Source organism: Phalacrocorax aristotelis, chromosome 3 (assembly GCF_949628215.1).
Source record: "Phalacrocorax aristotelis chromosome 3, bGulAri2.1, whole genome shotgun sequence".
In the NCBI taxonomy this organism is placed as follows: Eukaryota; Metazoa; Chordata; class Aves; order Suliformes; family Phalacrocoracidae; genus Phalacrocorax; species Phalacrocorax aristotelis.
This window is the reverse complement of record NC_134278.1, coordinates 38654999-38672927: the sequence shown is the minus strand read 5'-3', so window position 1 is coordinate 38672927 and position 17929 is coordinate 38654999. Positions and strand designations below refer to the sequence as shown.

Sequence of the window (17929 nt, the reverse complement as noted above, 5' to 3'; positions counted from 1 at the left end):
TTTAGGCCCTAGTGAGAAAAATATTTATTTGCTTCTCTGTTTGAAAGAAAAGATTTTATTCCACGGTTTAATTTATTAATATAAATACATTTTATGCAGAATGATATCTGCTGTTTCAGTAAGCTTGCCAGACCAAGCTAACTATAAAAAACCCAAACCAAACCATTGTTTATCAAGTAGAATACTTGAAATATTACTGCATTTAACATTTTCTTTGTATCATAATCATGTCTATCTTTTATGAAAAAATGCTGAAATGCATAGGCACAGGTATTATTAATTTTTACAGCAACAGAAACAAAAATATTCATACATCAAAGAAAACCCCTCACTTGAGCCAGAAGCAGGACACAGAACTATGTTGCTTACGGTCACTTTAGCTAGCAAGATTCTTTTAATACTTTAGATTCTAGCATGTTCTACAAAAGGACAAGATATTAACCTGTAAATCAGAAACTGCTGCAGTCATAAAGGAGTAAAATATGCCTGCAGGCAAGGGAGACAAGAAGGATATATCAGCCAAGAAGAGTGGGAAGACTTGAGAAAGTAGGAAGTAAACACTTCTCTGATCATGCTTTTGAAGTTCCCACTGTACAAGCAAATAATCACCTTAGATATTAAATTACTTTAACCTAATAACTGCCTAGATACATTACTGATAGCAGAAATACAACTGTTAAAGTTTTGTCTCATTAGGAAGGCAGGATCAGTGTCATTTAACCTACAACTGTAAATTGTCAAAACACGTTAAGAAAGTGAACTGTAGAGCTGCAAATGAAAAGTAAAATCATAACCTAAAAAATTTTTTCCCATTTTCACATTTAAGCCACTTTCTCAATAAAATTTATGCTCTTTGACTTAAGAAATGGCCTATTAAATGTGGATAGAATCTTAATTCATAGATGTATATATGGTACAACTGTAACTAGCACCTTTCTTATTATATACCAATCCCAAGATTTGGAAGTTGGAAATTTCTTTGAAATACAAAGTTATAATTATAAAAAAAGAAATAAATTTTCATTTAAAAACTACTAACCATTTGCAACTAGGAAGAAAAAAAAAAATAATCTCAGTGCACCTTAATTCCTCATCAGTTTAGAATATGCACAAATCTGATGAATGATTTCTACGCAGAAAGAACCCATAGCAGCTTTCTGTGCTGTTCTAACCCCCTATAGTCTTGTTGGTAACTGGTAGCACAGTCTCTGCTTCCTGGTGAGAACACAAGGTGAATAGGGAAACAACTTGAACAGAAACGCATGGATCAGGGGGAGTAAAGGCAGGTAAAGAACATGCCCACATACTTCTCATCTAGCTATCTTACCAGCAATGGCAGATGTTGCCTGCAATCTAACAGGCCCAGAAGTTGTCTTGCTGTCTGACATCCTAACCGTTAGCTGTCTTAAATACAGAATTATAGTACAATCTAAAAATCTGAATAACTTTTTCATGAATAAATAAAAACAGAGACGTCATTATATAGGGCAAATGACATCTTGCTTTACCAGAGATGGTGTAAAAGTGAAAATGAAAATTTGAGATAGCTTTCACTGTCTCCTGTGTTAATATGTACTAAAAAGCTTGGAAAGACATAAAGGGTGACCCTGTGTTATCATAAACAATGTAAAAAAGATTAGAAACATGGTAATTAATTTCACTCTCTCTCTTAACAGAAGCCATGGCCACATACAAGTTAGTTCTAATTGAAAGCAAAAAGCTGCTGAAGGTTCCAAGGGCAACATCATTCAATCAAAACAGGCTTTATAAAAGCAGAAAAGCTAAAGAACAAAACCAGGCAGGTATCTGCTGGCTAGAAAGAATAAGGATAGGATGCTGCATAAAGGATGCTGGAGTCCTAATGGACAAGGTGAACATGAGCCAGCACTGGACCCTTCTGGTGAAGGCCAACCACATACAGGACTGTATTAGCAAAAGTATAGCTAGCAAGTCAAGGGAAGTGATTAGTCCCCTCTGCTCAGCAGTTTTAAAACCACATCTGGAATACTGTGTCCACGTTTGCACTTATTAGTGAAAACCAAACATTGGTGTACTGAGTAAGTCCAGTGGAGGGCCACCACAGGAGCACCTGACATAGAAGGAAAGCTCAGAGAGTTGAATTTGCTCAGTCTTAAGAAAAAGAATGCTAAGAGTTGTCAAGGGGGAGAAGATATCCTTATTGAAGTCTGTGACTTCCCATTAGATGGAAAGATGGAGGCATACTCAGAAATCCACCCTGAAAGAACAAGAGGTAATGAACACAAGCTGCAACAATAGAAATTCTGATTAAACAACACAGTGCAAACAAACAAGCTGCACAAAGAAGTTGTGGAATCTTCATCCTTGGAGATCCTAAAAACTAAGCTGGATATATGATCCTGAGTGACCTGACCTAGCTTTAAAGTAGAATCTAACTTTAAAATCAGCCATGCTTTGAGCAGTGACCTGCAACTGTCACTTCCAACCTAAATTAGTCTATGATGTTCCTCTAGTTTCTTCAGCTGGAGAACAAGTATTTTAGGGCATGTCAACTTAACATGCCTTACAGAGCCACGGTTGTGTAGACCAAATTAGACAGTGTTAAAGGAGAAAAAGCTGCTGGCTGGTTTCTTTCTTCTGTTTCTTTATTAAATGATTTTAAGACCTTAACAGTGACAGTAAAATAACTGATGGGTATTAATCTGATGCACATAAATTGGGTGAGAGGATAATTTACGTATACCTGATACGTAACCAAAATCGAGAATTCTTTTGAGTCCAGTTATTTTACATGATCAGACTCTTGAAGCGCATTACAACTTCAAACCTTAGTTGTTTAGTTCATTCTTAGGCCCTGATTCTGAAGTGATTTATACATGTATAATACTAAACCCCTTAAGAATCAAGACCTTTTACCACAGTGAAGTGGACAATTATAATTTCTTTTGATGGTCCAAGTTTCACATGTATTATATATTAAATTAAATCTAATCAAGGACTTGTAGACGTTTCAGCACAGACTTAGGAAACCTACTTTTCCTTTCCACACAAAAAACTATTTTTCCAAGATAGTGCAAAACATAATCAGTTACCTTTTTATTTTCCCATTCTTTGATGGAGCTGCTGTGTCCACTAGGAAGCTGCAGGATACCATCTGTACCAGCAGATAGCAACGGAGGCTGAACCTTACTAAGGATCTTCGAGCAGAGTCTGAGAGAATCAGTAAGCTCAGACAAGTGCAAAGTATGAAGATGGCTTGTCAACGCAGAAATCATCCTGAGCAACAGCTGAGGCAAGTGTTCTGTCTGTATTTCAATGTAAGTCTCCTAACAGAGTAATAGTAAAGCTCATTATTTGTAACACCAAATTCCACCCTGAAAGTTATCTTCTGAAACAGTGGTACCTATCATTTGCTTAACTGTGTTCTAAACATATGGAGCATGGGAAAAGGAAAATTAATAGCTTCATATCCAAGAATAAGAAATACATGCTTTACTTAAAAAAAAAAATTACATTAATTTTACAGTTTGGGTAAACAACAAATAGAAATATATTTAGCTCTTTTTCAGAATTTTACATCTTGTTCATTACACAAACACATCACAAAACATAACAATAAGGCTAAAGAATGGTACTACTATTATTTTAGTAGCCTTAATATAAAAGTTTAAGAATGAAAGATAAACAAGTTTTTAAGAACTAAAGGGAAAACAGGCTGATTGCCATACCTGACACAGCACTCTCATACTTCTAGTAGGCTTTGAAATGAGAAAGCAAAGAATTGAGGAAAGACAGGTATAGAAAAAACAGTTCCAACAGTCTTTGCTACATTAAGCAATGCCAACAGAAAAAGAAGATACATCTTATAATGACATTTAAAAGAGCCTTAAAAGAAAGCTGCACATCTAAACTAGCATATCAAACTACTAAAAGACTATACTTGTAACAAATACACTGTAGTTTTAGAGAAAAGAATTCTAGAACAGACAACAATTTTCAGGTATAAGCATCATAAAATCCACTTTGGTGACATCCAACCAGTCTATCAAGAATCATATAATGAAACAAGAACTTCTAAAGGTGTCCACCAATTCATGGCAATATATTTTCAGGAAAAACAATTAATAAAGGAGATACAGTATTTCTGTAGACTATAAATATACAGAATCCCAGTATTAGCAACAAATAAAACAATTCTTACCAAAGAAACTATATCCAACAAAAAATCCACTAACAAGCAGAAGTTTGTCAGGGGTAACTCAGACTGCTCACTACCACCTCCAGGCCCAGTTTGAAGTCTAGCATGTAACGTCCTCCTGCAAAATTCAAATAGGGTTTCATGACATATTTCCCTCCCCCTTACATTGACCGTGTTTCTGTAAATTAATGCAAAGCTGTACATATCAGGGATAATCCCTATAAACAAATAAGCAATCTCTCATTTTACTGTTAAGTAGCTCATTTAGCCCCACTGCATGCTTTCAGAAAAAGCAGCAGCCTTTCACTGTAAACCAGTATCCTGCCATAAAATAAGGAAATTCAGGCTACAGAAAATTGCATTTGTGACTCCACCATATACATCAATATTTACTGGTATGAACATGGGCACCAATAACAGAATTAAGCGATAGCATTACCAGAAGCCCAGTAATTTTGAAGAGATCTAAACCCAAGGCATTAAGTACTTGAGATAAAGACAACCAAAAGTGAAATAAAAGGCCCAGGAAGCTTTACAGCTGCACAAGAGGAAAACAAAACAAGCTCTTCTAAATGTCCACTTCAACTTCAGCTGACCGCATTTGTTTTACTGTTGACAAGAATTCATAGTCTGATGAGTTTTATTGCTGAGTGAAGTAAGACAGAACATAAATCCCCTGTAAAATCATGTTGCATGTTGCAGTCTGACAACATTATAAGCAAAGGATATGAACAGAGAAATAATATTTTGTTTCTCCAATTCATTTATTCTGCAGGGGCTGGTGGTGAGGGCAGTGTCACCTTTTCAGCAATAGTTAGTTATGCTAATCCTTTCCCTCTGTTTTATTAGGGTTATGAACATATATGTCAGGACTGAAAAATGGATTTATTTGAAATAATAGAAGTGTTACAGAAACCAAGTCTGAAACAGTGACAGTAAGTATTTATCAAAAGATTTTTAAAATATTTAAATTGCATTCTGTCAGTAAACTGTGTTTGAAACGTAGCACTCTACTTAACTCATACCTCCACTGGGTTACTGTCTCCAGCAACAGATAAAACTACCAGCCTGTTTTATGGTCCAGTGAAATGGTCCCCTTGTGTAAGTCATAACACAAATTCTTTTTCACATTCTATGTCCCTATCCAGAAAGGGATTTCATCTAGTCTAACCTCTCATGCCAAGCTGGACTGCTAACAACGCTAGATAAATTTATCCACAGTTTTGTCTAGCAGAGTCTTAGAAATCTCCCAAGAAAGCTCCACAGCCTTCCTGGGTAACCTGTTCCACTGCTGCATTATGCTCCTGGCAAAGCTTTTCCAAAAGTCCAACCTGAACCTCTGAGCCAACACTTGTCGCTGTCTCTTGCTTTACCATCAGCCATTAACAAAAATATGGCTATATCAGCTTCGTAAATACCCTTCAGGAAGTCATAGGCTGCTCTTCAAGCCCCCTCTCTGCCAGGCTAAAACCAAACTCACCTACCTCAACCTCCTATGCAGTGTCCTATTACTCTGACCATCTTAGCTGTCCTCTACTAGAGCCTCTTCAGTTTCTCAACACTCCTCCTCAAGCAGGGCGCCCAAAGCTGGACATGATATTCCAAATGTGACGTTAGAAACACTAAGTGAAAGGTAAAATAACTTCCTTTCCCCTGCTTATCACGCTCCCCCTAACACAATACAAGACAGTTTTCTTTACTTATGACAGCACACTGTTGGCTCATACACAACTTAGTGTTCAACTATCTTAACACATTATTAAGCTATTCTATAAGCAACAAAAAAAAATTCTACAAATTTCATTTGAAAACCCTACATCCCTTAGCCATTGCCACAGCAACAACCCCTGCTCTCCTATGGTCCCATGGTCCCCCTCCTCCCATTAATATTTTCACTTCTCCCTTATTTACTAAGTTCCCTCCTGTTGCTCTCCTTGCCATGGACAAGACTCCCACAATTTTCTGTCCCCAAAAGAGTGGGGCAAATGATAAGACATTCCAGAAGTCATGCTTGGTAAAGCTGACAGGTTTGCTAGAGACCCAGTGAGTAACCCTGTACTGAACAGACAGAACAAAACAAACTAGCTTTGAGATCACTCCGGAGTCTTCCCTTCAGCAAAGGTTCTAATCCTGCCTCTCGATTTTACCCAGACTAAGTTTGTGAGAACTCATGTTGCTGAGACTACAAACACACCCGATTTAAATTGGTCAAAAGATCAAAGTTAAAGGGATGGGGAAGAAAGACTTACAGGTAGTCTACAGTTAGTCTAATGATCACATTAGACTAACTTATTTGATGGAAAAAAGCTTATAAAACAAAAGTCAACTTCAATTTTATACATATAGAGATTAAGTATTATAACCTACCTACAACATTCTTCAAACCAACGAGCAATGTAGTCCCACATATAATAAGGCTCAAAGGAATTAAATAAAAGATTGGCAGTTTTAATCAATTCTGCTGTTTTCTTGTTTTCTCTCAGTTTGCTGAAAGAAAAAAAACCGAGCATTTTTACACTTCATTTCCGAGTTACGTAACTGTGCATCACAGTGATTTTACCCACCACCAGTTAACACTGGCAAATTACCCTCCCCTCATACCTACAGTGGCTGTTGCTCTCAGGCTCAGTATATTGGCAGGCTCCTCATACCAATGCCTTTGCACAGTTGCTAGATTTCTTTATCCTTTCTTTAGTATTTGTCTATTAACCACATTGTTAATAGATCTGCTTTCCCATGATCATTCCTACAGTTGTTTCTCCCCTCCAGCTTTGAACTTCCCTCTTCTCTCTACCTTTTAAGATATTCACCTCAAATCCAGAAACTCCTTCTATGCTGCACTCTGGCTGTCTTGTAGCACTTCACATTTTTACTCCACAAGAAAGCTCATCAGTCCACATTTTTTTTTTGAAGAATACAGATGTAAAGAATGCCAGAACTAACCTATTCCATTGACCTACTGACTTCCAGCTGTATCAAGCAAGCATTTTTGTCATGAATAAAGCATAAAAGGTATGCTAAATATTAAAAAAAATAAAGCCATAGCTCTTCAGACCTTTGCATCGAACACTGAAGTCACAATTAATGCCAAAGGATCCTGTATCATGAAGAAACCAGGTCATGGTCCCACAGGCTTCACAGTCATGGTTTCAGCAACTAAAAGATATTCTTTAATACAAAACACATTATAGTCATTATTCACCTGCTTAGCTGTGCGTGATCTTTGTTGAAAGAAGGTTCTGCCTGAAGCTCCAGTTCTGCTTTGCACTGTGTATATAATGTTCGAAACACTTCAATCAATACATCCTCTAGGATGGCAGGACCTAGGGAGAAATACCACCAATCACGGCCTTACACATTATAGCACCACTACCAGTCCACATCTGAAAACTTTCCAAATCATTAGCTAGCTTTGGTCACTGAAACCATAAAATTCCTTCTGTCAATTTCATAAACTACTTCAATTTCAAAAGGTTTTTTGCATTCCAGAAATACACAGGCAACTGTAATGCCTGGGAATATACAAAGCACAAGCAGAGTTCTCTTCCCACACAATGTGTGTACAATGACAGCTGCATACAAACACACCTAGTTCAAAAGCTATGCAGTCACGTCGGTATAGTCCATGTTCAAGCCAACACACCTTCTTTTGAAGTATTATTAGCTCAGCTCAGTAACATGTAAATGTGACTACATGGATTCCTAATCAAAGGTAGCTTTCAACCAAACACTTTCAAATACCTACCCATAAGCTAGTTCATGCTGTTATCATATGGAAAGTATGTTTTAGTTTGAGCATCTTCCGTAACACAAGGTAAAATACTTTTAGCATCTTCCTTTTAATTTGAGGCAGGTTTTCTTTAATTCTGGATATAGTCTGCAGGATGCTTTTGAAATAGCACCTCCTTCAGATTTGAGTTAAATCTCGAGTTTGTATTTAAAAAAAAAAAGAAAAGCCCAACTTATTTTGAAAGGAGTTCACAAAGTGATCCTGCTTGAAATCCTTTGCTTTTACATGGTTTCTCCTAGGTTCATTAAGCTGCCTTTGGTGAGAGTTGGTTGAGCAGAAATCCTATTAAGCTTCTTCCATCTCAGTTTGCTGAAAGAATCCTCATAGCTCTGCTTATGTCATGAAATATTGACATACACATTGCATCTGAAAATTTAAAGTGACCCCCTGAAATCACAGATTACCAAGATGATGACAAATTCTTGTCATCCTTTAAAGTTGTACTCTTTAACTGTTATATTTTTAAGCTCTTTTTATCCTGCCCCCAAATCTTAGGACAGACTTCAAAAATTTTGATTTGTTTTCAGTCATCTCCAAAACTGTTATTCCAAAGAATAAGGCAAGACATCCAGCACTTAACTGTTGTAAATACTTTTGCCTCATCTACTTTTGTCCTATAGTCCTCTGCATTCACCTGCTAAAACGTGCATTTAAAAACCTTAAACAGAGGAAAGGAAAATTCAAAATAAATAAATAAGCAAAACTAAACAACCAACAAAAAAAAACCCCAAGCCAAAATGAAACAAAAAAACAACAAAACACAAACACAATAACCCCCAAACCAAGACAACAACTACAAACAAAACAAAAAAATTGTTTTCTTGTTAATATCTATCATGTCTATGTGTATATTAGGAGGAAGAGCAGAATATTCCCAAAAGCAATGGCTGAGATTTAAAACAGTGAAAGTCACTATTTGATTAACGACATGGAAAAGATCCATCTGCATTTCTTCCAACATGCAGTCAGTTCTCTCTCTGACTTTACTTGAAAGTAGAAGAAATTGCATTTGGTAAATCTAATGAATATATTAAATTATTAGCTTGGAAAAGCTAAAAAAATGTAGCTTACCTGCGAGTACTAAGAATACAGCTTTTTCAATTTGACCAACAACAAAAAAAAATTCTCAAAGCAAAATAATGTAAAACAAGTTAAAGACTAGAAGTAATATGAAAATTACCTAGTTCAGGCTTATCCAGCAAACTGATAAGAATTCGAAAAGGCTTTAAGTCTTGCATTAATGTGCTTTCTTCTCCATGCCCATTAACTTGTAATATTCCAACCATTGCCTATAAAGAGCAAAAGCATATCAGGAAAACAAAAGCAAAACCAGAAAACAGTTTTTGAAAGAAAGAGGCAATAAAAGCTGCATATAAAGGAAAAATTCTCAGTAGCGGAGGCCGCTGTTTTCACTACAGCTCATTCTCTCTAGGCTTAAGTATTCTCTCAACTTTGCCTGTGAGAGTATTTCTGTGGAACAGAACTTGATAATTTGTATATACTTAAAGACAAAATAAAATATTATTAACAGATACTGACTCAAAATTTCATAAGAATAAAAAACATGAAGAGTGATGAAGAAATTGCTTGACAAGGTAAGGCATGTAGCTATTAAGGGCTTAATAATTAATAATCTGTCCACCCAGGATATACCCACCTACATGGCAAAAAACTTTCTTGACTAAGTTGACTAGACAGCAACGACAACTTCAAAACAAATGGGAAAACTGAGTTTCTATACTGACTCAGTTTAGGGAAGAAGCTGCAGAATTAAAACAGCCCAATGAAACTGCCACAGATTTTGCTTAGTTTTCCCTCTGTGGCTGGCTCGGCTGAGACGAAACTAGTTTGTTTCTTTCACAGCTTCTAAAAAAGGACAAAGAAGAGAAAGGAGAGAGATGGGAAAGAACAGAGGCAGGAAAACAGGTTTGACCTTGCTATCTGCTATAAACCAAGTATTATCAGCCGGTCTCCTGAAAGAAATATTTTCTGTACTTGAATAAGTCTTTAGAAGGTTAGAATTTTCAGTACATTGTATCAATGAATAAGATGTGGGTGGACTGGATAAAAGAACACACACAGAAAGACTGCTAGGGAAGAAGACAGGAAGGAGCTATGCTTTTGAAGTCTTTCAGAAGACAGCAAATGGTTTTAGAAGGCATACACAATTTGTATTATGTAGAGCAAGCCACTGATTTTTAATGCCCATAAAAAACTTTAGAGCAAAGAACAAGTGAGTTATCCCTGTTAAAAAAGCGGTCACTCTCCATTCTACGGTAGCAGTAGTGCCTGCCACCAAAAAAATAATCAAATGGACTATACCACTGTTAGCCTTCTCAGACAGAAAAGCTTTAATGACACTGATTAAGCTAGAAAGATGGACAGATTTAAAAGGAAGACCATAACCTATTAACAAATGCCTAACTGTTGCTAAAAGCTCACCACATTTTGTACATGCGAAGTACGTACTGTAACTCTTCCAGGCCTCTCCTCTACACTTGGATAACTTCTGAATCATCTGCCACGGGAGGCAGAAGGGTGACAAGAGAAGGGTGAAAGTGCCAACGAGGTCCTTGCTGCACTGGAATTCTGGGGTTTCTTCCTCATGAGGAGGACAGCAGATCTCATTACCTTCAGACAAAACTGAAAGTGCTAACTGTGTGCTGGATATCAGCTTTGAGTTGTGATGAGCTAAATAGTTTTATGTCAGCTCACTTAGCAAGGCTTTAAGAGTCAAACAGCATGAGGGCCAATTTGCTCAACTATTCCTGACTGCCAGTGGACAGCAGAAGAGGTGTTCCCTTTGCCTAGAGGGGAGGAAGACTCTTCTTACTCAGACCTTCTGAGTACTATCTGATCAATTTTTTCCAATTCCCAAGGTACAGCAGAGTTTCCATATGCAAAGAAGTAGAAGAGATTTCTCCATTACATTTTATGAAAGAAGAGGCTCTAGTGTGCTGGGCTCATAATTAAATATTTTCCATGTATGCTATATTCATTGTGGAAGAGGAGAAATACAAATTTTTTTTCCAATCATACTGTTATTCTAAAGAAACACATTATCCCATGTCTTCCTTTTTCCACTGAGAAAGTTTTAGAAGAGTAGGACACAATATCACAAAGACAGAAATTACATGGTCACACTGAAACGGCAAGTTAAAAGATAAAGATACAGCAACCGGATCAGCATCCATTTATGAAGATATATGCCACAATAAAACATCATATAGCTACCTGGACTAACATCTCCTTAGAGAAGGTGTTGAAATAGTAAGTGGCATGCTCCTCAGGATTGCTGTGCCTTGTACTTCTGGGTCCTATAAGGGCACCATTGTTATCGAAACCTTCAAGCAAACAACAAAAAAAGACAATATTTACTTAAGTATTTGTCTCTTAATATTTTGCAAATTTCTTTAAACTAGAAATCAACACACTAGCACTGATAACTTACCAAGATGAAGTCCAAATAATGTTTGCAAGAGAAAGATGATTTTATAGAGTTTAATACAGGAAACTGATACTTCCATGCAATCAGATTGCACACAAATTACAAACTTTAGCTTTATGCAACATTATTAACCAAATTACTTCTTGTACAAAGAAACAAATGTTCCAACACTGCATGAACCACATAGTCCTAGAGTATCTTCAAAAAAGCCTGTCCCACAAAAATATTCCAATATTAATATTATGAGAACACAAAATTCAGTATTTTAAATATAAAGAGATGATCACCAAAACACACTGACATTACTAAGGCACTTAGAAAGAATATCAGTCATACTACATAAAATCAATTTTGTTATTCAAAATTACATGAAGGAGATAGACCTTTGTTTTGTAAGTTTGTATCTTTTCTTTTACCAAATAAATTTTTTATTCTACAAAAAAATAGGCTTAGGGGAAAAAAAAAAAAAGAAATCAGGAAGTCAGTCAGGATATCACCCCATTCCACAGAAGCGTTTTCCACAGTTTTTGTCCTCAAGTGACAAAAATAGAATGAAAGCCTGAGAAGATGCATGCCCTTTAGCAACAACTTAAAAAAAACACTGTTAACAATGGTTAATCTAGCCTGGATTTAAAGATATTAATGTGATTTTTATGCTTAGAGAATGTTAATAGACCACTCCCAGCAATAAAACAATAGCAAGGAATAGCTAATACCAGAATTAAATATTGCCATATAGAACAGCAGACTTCAGAGAGTCTTCCAACGTAACTGACCCCCTTCCCCCAGTGCTTTATATTAGGAGCAGAATAACATAAAAGCAGCAGCGTCAAAAGAAAAACAAGCTGAAAAGCTATATTGCCAGAAGGTCTGTCCACATGTATAGCAAAGGGAGGCACTAGCTGTTCACAAAACAAGACCAGGAACAGCCACTGTAAAACTATCTTCTGAAGTTATATTATCTGTCAGTGGAGATAATATATATGGAGCTCATGATAAAGCTGTAGAAGAAGGTTCCACAACTAAAAAAAAGCAGCATATTTTAGACACATAAAATATCTTCTGTAATGACAGCAAAAAGACATATCTAGTCCAAATTAATATGAAACATTAGTGCAGTGTTTAATCTGGAAATTATTTCTTCCCTAAATTGGAAAATGTAGGTATGGAGCATGACAGTGCTCTTTAGTCAATAATTTCTCAAGACACTGACTTGCAAATTACTTGTCTTTTAAAGAAGCTGGGACTTTTTTTCGTGTTTATCCCCTAAATCCCTGCAACTTCTACAGCAACAAAACCAACCCCCTTTGCAAAACACTGTTGCTGACTTCACCCCTCCCTTCATAACTTCAGTTCTCTCTCACATCCCTTGGCTGACTTCCTTGCTCCCCAATCACGCACAGGCTACCTGCCTCTCATGTCTTAACTATCAGCTGGGAAAGATGCAAGAGCTGCCGGAAGGGTTCTGGTTAGCCTGAGAAGTACATATGTGCTTGCTGGTAAGCTGGGAAGCCAAACGTAAAAAAACAGTAACAGCAGACTGTAAAACAGTCTTCCTCTCAAGCAGAGAAACAACTTTATATCTCTCCACTCAATCTCCAGTTTCTGTGACATTCTTAGGAACTCCCACGTCAGAAACCCTGACTTCTCTCAAACTGGGCTGAAAGTGATTTTAAAGAGTAACAGGCCAATTTCATGTGACCGCAGGCTGTTTCCTTAAAAATAACAAGGCTGAATAAGAGTGTTTTCTAAAATTTTCTAATTTCTAGTTTTCAAAGTATTCCCTAAATACTTAGTCTCTTCTAAATAGCTATTATTCTCTGCTAACCTCTTCTGATTACAAGCTGGTTTCATATAAAAAATTAAATGTGTACTGTATTAATATTCTGCCATTTGGTAGAAGTGTGCATCCTGTCATTGATCGATTTGATGTTCTGGTTGCACAGAAAACATAAGTAATTGGTGATTTGTTAATTCAACTATGCAAATATCTAATGAAGCTTAAAGCTTGCATACTCCAGCCTCCATCAATGTAATATCAACATTTTTCAACATTCTTTTATTTTCATCCCTTCTATGCTGTTGTGTTCCAACTGCCATTTACACTCTATAACGCCTGTTCTGTTTTTTCCATTTTATATTTTTAGGGAGACAACGGTTGCCTTTCAGTCTCCAGTTACACAGGCCTAGTGCACCTGGCTGTACCCCTGAATGTGGCCCCTAACAGTTGTAGGAAAATGTACCAATAATATATATATAACAGGAAGGAGTTCCAGCATGAAATCATTCATCTTTTAAGTCCATGGAGAGAGACAGTGCCTTTCTTCCTTATGACACAATTTAAGTATTTCATTTTTCCAATAATCTTTCTCTGCAATATGGCAAAATACTGCTAATGAACACACAATCTTTCCTCCACTTCTAGTGAGCAGTGAAGTGAAATACAAACCTACCTAGAAGCCATGCATAAAGCCTTCGGTTGAGTGACATATCCCTGCGCAGTACTACATGAAGGGCTGCTGACAAAATTCTGATCATGTCTGGACGTGTTGCCTGAAGAAGTTAAGATACAATTAAATTTAGCTATGAAGAGTAATACTTCTTCTATGCTATCAACATTAATTCCATGTTCTGACATTTCTGAATTTGGAATAGTAGGAGAAAACATAATCTTGTTCTTACGAAACAAAAACATGATGTTTGTTTAGAACAGACACTTTGTAATAGCATGCTCCCCTTTGTGAACAGCAAAAATACTTGACTACGTTAACAGCACATTTTTATTACAAGACATTTAATTTTGTTTATTAGGCAAAAGCCTTGGAAGCAAATTCAGCTAAAATACAGTGTAAAAAAAAAATCACTGAAGAATTTCAAATACCTTTCAATCTCTTACTACTTTTAAAGTTTGTGTAAGACTTAATATTAAAAAAAAAATCCTTTATTGATAATTTCACCATTCTTGTACCTAAACAGAGACACTTAAAATATTCCTATAGTAACTGATAAATGTTGCTTCCACAAGCAAGAACACAGTTGTTCTTACAGAAAAGTACAGGTTTTCCACAATTTCTGTCTAGGTGAGACTCAACCTTGTATAGGTTTTCCTCCAGGAGTAAAATAAATCATCGTCCATTTGAAAACAAAAAGCGACTAACAATAAATGCAAATGCAGTCTAAAAAAAATTACCTAGAAGTTGTAAGATCTATATACCACTGCTGCTAAGGCTAACTACTCACCCAAAACCAACAATCATTTTCAATTCTCCAGTGTTCTTAATCAGTAATGCTAAGAGAATTAACTTCTGCTGCTTTTGAACACTGAGAATTAGAAACTTGCGCAAGAACAGATAATTTATTTCATCAAATTAGAGCAAATTAAAAGCTTCTGCATAGACTAAACATCAGAATTTACAGCGGGTTTGCATATACAGAAGTTAAAGTTTACTTCGAAGTTAACACATCAAGTTAAAAAAGCAGAAGATGACAACACAAGAATAGCCAAAACTATCAGAGAAACTCTTCCATATGGCTCTTGTTCAAGCCCAGAGAAGAACATTAACAAAGACCGACTAAATATGCCTACTAATGTAAGAAGTGGGATATTTTTAGGAGTTTGCCAATTCATCTCTCATGTTAATAACCCACCTGGCTCATGTGGAAAGGAAAACAAAAAAGGATAAGGTCCAACGTGCTCCTCTGTACTAAAACACTGGTGTCTTGCACTGATGTGCTTACTGCTTCCACCTGAAGTAATGACAGACCCCCCCCAAAACAGTTATTTACTGTATTATTTTAAGAAGGTAGATATAAGAGAACACTCACAAAATAAGAACAGTTGTTTATAAACAGTAATATGTACAAAATGAAGTTATTTTAAAATTTTGAATCATGAAACAAGATGAAACAGGAAAATAAAAAGTTTCACCACTGAGGAAACATAATCAACGTAGATACCCTGAACTATACAAACATTAAGCTTTCGGGTTTCTTATGTTACCAATGAATATGTTAAGTTTAAAAGCCAAAATAATACTCTATATAAAAAGCAACACTCAACCACTTTTAACTGAAGTATGTCATCAATAGAAAGTTTTATACAGAATCTAAGCATTTCTGAAACATTAACTCAGCTTTGCTCTGCTAATCACGCAGAAAAACATCAGCTTAACTGGAACTATAATAAACGTGCATTTTTATCTCTTCAAAGGCTATGTTCAAAGATAGAACACCTAAACCCCTTCCCCGAAGTATACTGTCATTTAAATAAATACGTTCCAACAAAACTTTACCATTAATTCAATGTCACTGCCAATTATGTAGAGTTGATCCTCCATTGAAAGCTTCCTGTTCAAATGGGAGAGGACATAGGTGATCCCAGGCAAGCGAACTGCAGGGCTGGTGAGGAGGCTACCCCAGAGAGCACTGTAGAACGCCGACTGATCCACAGCTGAGGCAACCTTCTCTAACAGTGTGTTCGTTCTGCAGTAGAATCAAGTCAGCTGAATTATGGCATTTATCACAGCCCTTGCTGCTGCCCCCAATTTTAATAAATATAGATTGTTGCAGGAAGGTCAGAACTCTGAGGGGCCAATAGAAGCCCCAATTATACACTGAACCTTATAATGCAGCCTGAAGAGAGCAAACCCTAGTAAGTGTGTGGGCCAGCCTGGCTTGCAAAACGCTTCTGCCTGCCTACGGCTTCTCCTTATGTTCAAAAGTGCCAAATAACTCCCTCATCTGCTACTTAAAGCCAAGTGTTGCTACAGACAGAGGTTTCAGAGACACAGCAGGAAATCAGAGCTACTGAAGAAAAGAACCAAGGCTTTTGCCCTCTCATTCCTTGCACTGAGCACTTCTCACAGTAACAGGGCATAGAAATACCACCATTCTTTGAGCACAAGTGATCCCTTCCCCTGTCCTCATTTCTCCCCACTTATGTGGCAGCCCCTCTACACCCTAGGAGGCAAGCTGACTAGCCCTTGGTTCCCTGCTGTAGTGATGCCAACCACACTGTTTTTATCTACCTACACAAAAATGGAAGAAGACAACGTTAAGCTGCTCTTCACATACAAGCTGTGAAAATTCTAGCTTCTCAAGCTGGAAATATCAAGAATACGTGACCAGGTGAACAATTCCAAGAACTCAAAGCCTTGGAGCGTAACTTCATCCTTTAATATGTTAAGATTCTACCCCAGCACTCCAGACACCTCAGTCAGGAGAACTTAACCAGGGCTTAGGCTTGCTGGATAAGAAGAGCTATTACCTCCCAGGCCACCCTGCTAGAAATAGTGTAATAATCTATCAAGATAGGTGGATTATTGCTGCCTCTTACATAGGTGGTTTAATGACAATTTAGACATCATAACGAGTAAATATTAATGCTAGATGCTTTGTTTGTTATCTTAAATCCAGTTAAGGTATGTATTTTAGACCAGGAATAATGTGGCAGTACTTCCTTAGAGGAAACCTATGGAAAAGAAACACGCAGCATGTTCTAACATGTTACATATCCCAATCCATAACAAGAATCATAGAATCGTTTAGGTTGGAAAAAACCCTTAAGATCACCGAGTCCAACCATTAACCTGACACTACAAAGACCACCACTAAACCATGTCCCTGAGCACCACATCTACACATCTCCTAAATACCTCCAGGGATGGTGACAACCACTTCCTTGGGCAGCCTGTTCCAATGCTTGACAACCCTTTTGCTGAAGAAATTCTTCCTAAAATACAGTCTAAACCTCCCCTGGCACAACTTGAGACCATTTTCTCTTGTCCCATCACTTGTTACATGGGAGAAGAGACCGACATATAACACTAAGTCTACTTAATGTCAATTCCCTTTCAATAACAGGAACAACTAACAGAATTTATCATAATTAATATTAAGAATCTTCTCCCATACTATTTAATTGCAATTAATATGACTGGGTGAAATTTAATGCCACCTATCTGAAAAAAAATCCACATACATTTATTTAATGAAAAGTTGCAGCAAAAAAAACCCAAACACCCCAAATCAAGTATATCACTTTATTAACATAGCTATCCTTACCGTTCATAATACTCTGACCCCTCTTCTAACCCAGGCAGAATCCCAGTTAATAGTCCTTGCAGTCCTGGTTTCAATGTTTTCCCCAAAGGGAGGTAATAGATCTCATACAGACTCAATAATGTTGGCTTGACAGACATAGCGGCATTGGCAAGGAGTGGAAATAGTCCAGAACTGCAAAAAATAAGATTTAGCTTTTTTTAGGAAGCTTCTCATGTGAGAATTTCATTTATACCTTAAGACTGTTACAGGCAAGCCCAGTATAGTTGTAAGTATCAGGCTTTCATCTTAGAATTTTGCACAGGCAGAGACCACCACACAATATGACTGCATTCCAGATTGACAGGTTAGTATGTCATGATTAATATTATGAGTATTATTAGTATTGTGATAGCAAGCACTGAAGACCCAGAGATGACTGTGTCTTTCACCAATAAAACAAATATGGTAAACC

At 36.8% G+C, this 17929-nt stretch overlaps 1 protein-coding gene across 7 annotated transcripts in view; it reads right to left on the bottom strand.

Moving 5' to 3' along the window:
* The window catches only part of DOP1A (DOP1 leucine zipper like protein A), a 68204-nt gene that overhangs the window by 33189 nt on the left and 17086 nt on the right, over window positions 1-17929 (bottom strand). For 4 of the 7 annotated variants that reach the window (XR_012659568.1, XR_012659567.1, XM_075087169.1 and 1 more), the window contains exons 4-13: window positions 17479-17649; window positions 15708-15897; window positions 15064-15162; window positions 13869-13968; window positions 11202-11311; window positions 9148-9256; window positions 7380-7500; window positions 6545-6664; window positions 4181-4295; window positions 3072-3305 (exon numbers count right to left, since the gene is read on the bottom strand). Coding sequence is in view for 5 of the 7 variants with exons in the window: in XM_075087169.1 (XP_074943270.1) it covers window positions 3072-3305; window positions 4181-4295; window positions 6545-6664; window positions 7380-7500; window positions 9148-9256; window positions 11202-11311; window positions 13869-13968; window positions 15064-15162; window positions 15708-15897; window positions 17479-17649 (1369 nt within the window). In the remaining 2 variants the exon portion in view is untranslated. Of the gene's footprint in view, window positions 1-3071; window positions 3306-3707; window positions 3738-4180; window positions 4296-6544; window positions 6665-7379; window positions 7501-7922; window positions 8334-9147; window positions 9257-11201; window positions 11312-13868; window positions 13969-15063; window positions 15163-15707; window positions 15898-17478; window positions 17650-17929 lie in introns of those variants that run through there. The other 3 variants (XM_075087173.1, XM_075087171.1, XM_075087172.1) reach the window with 3 other exon arrangements.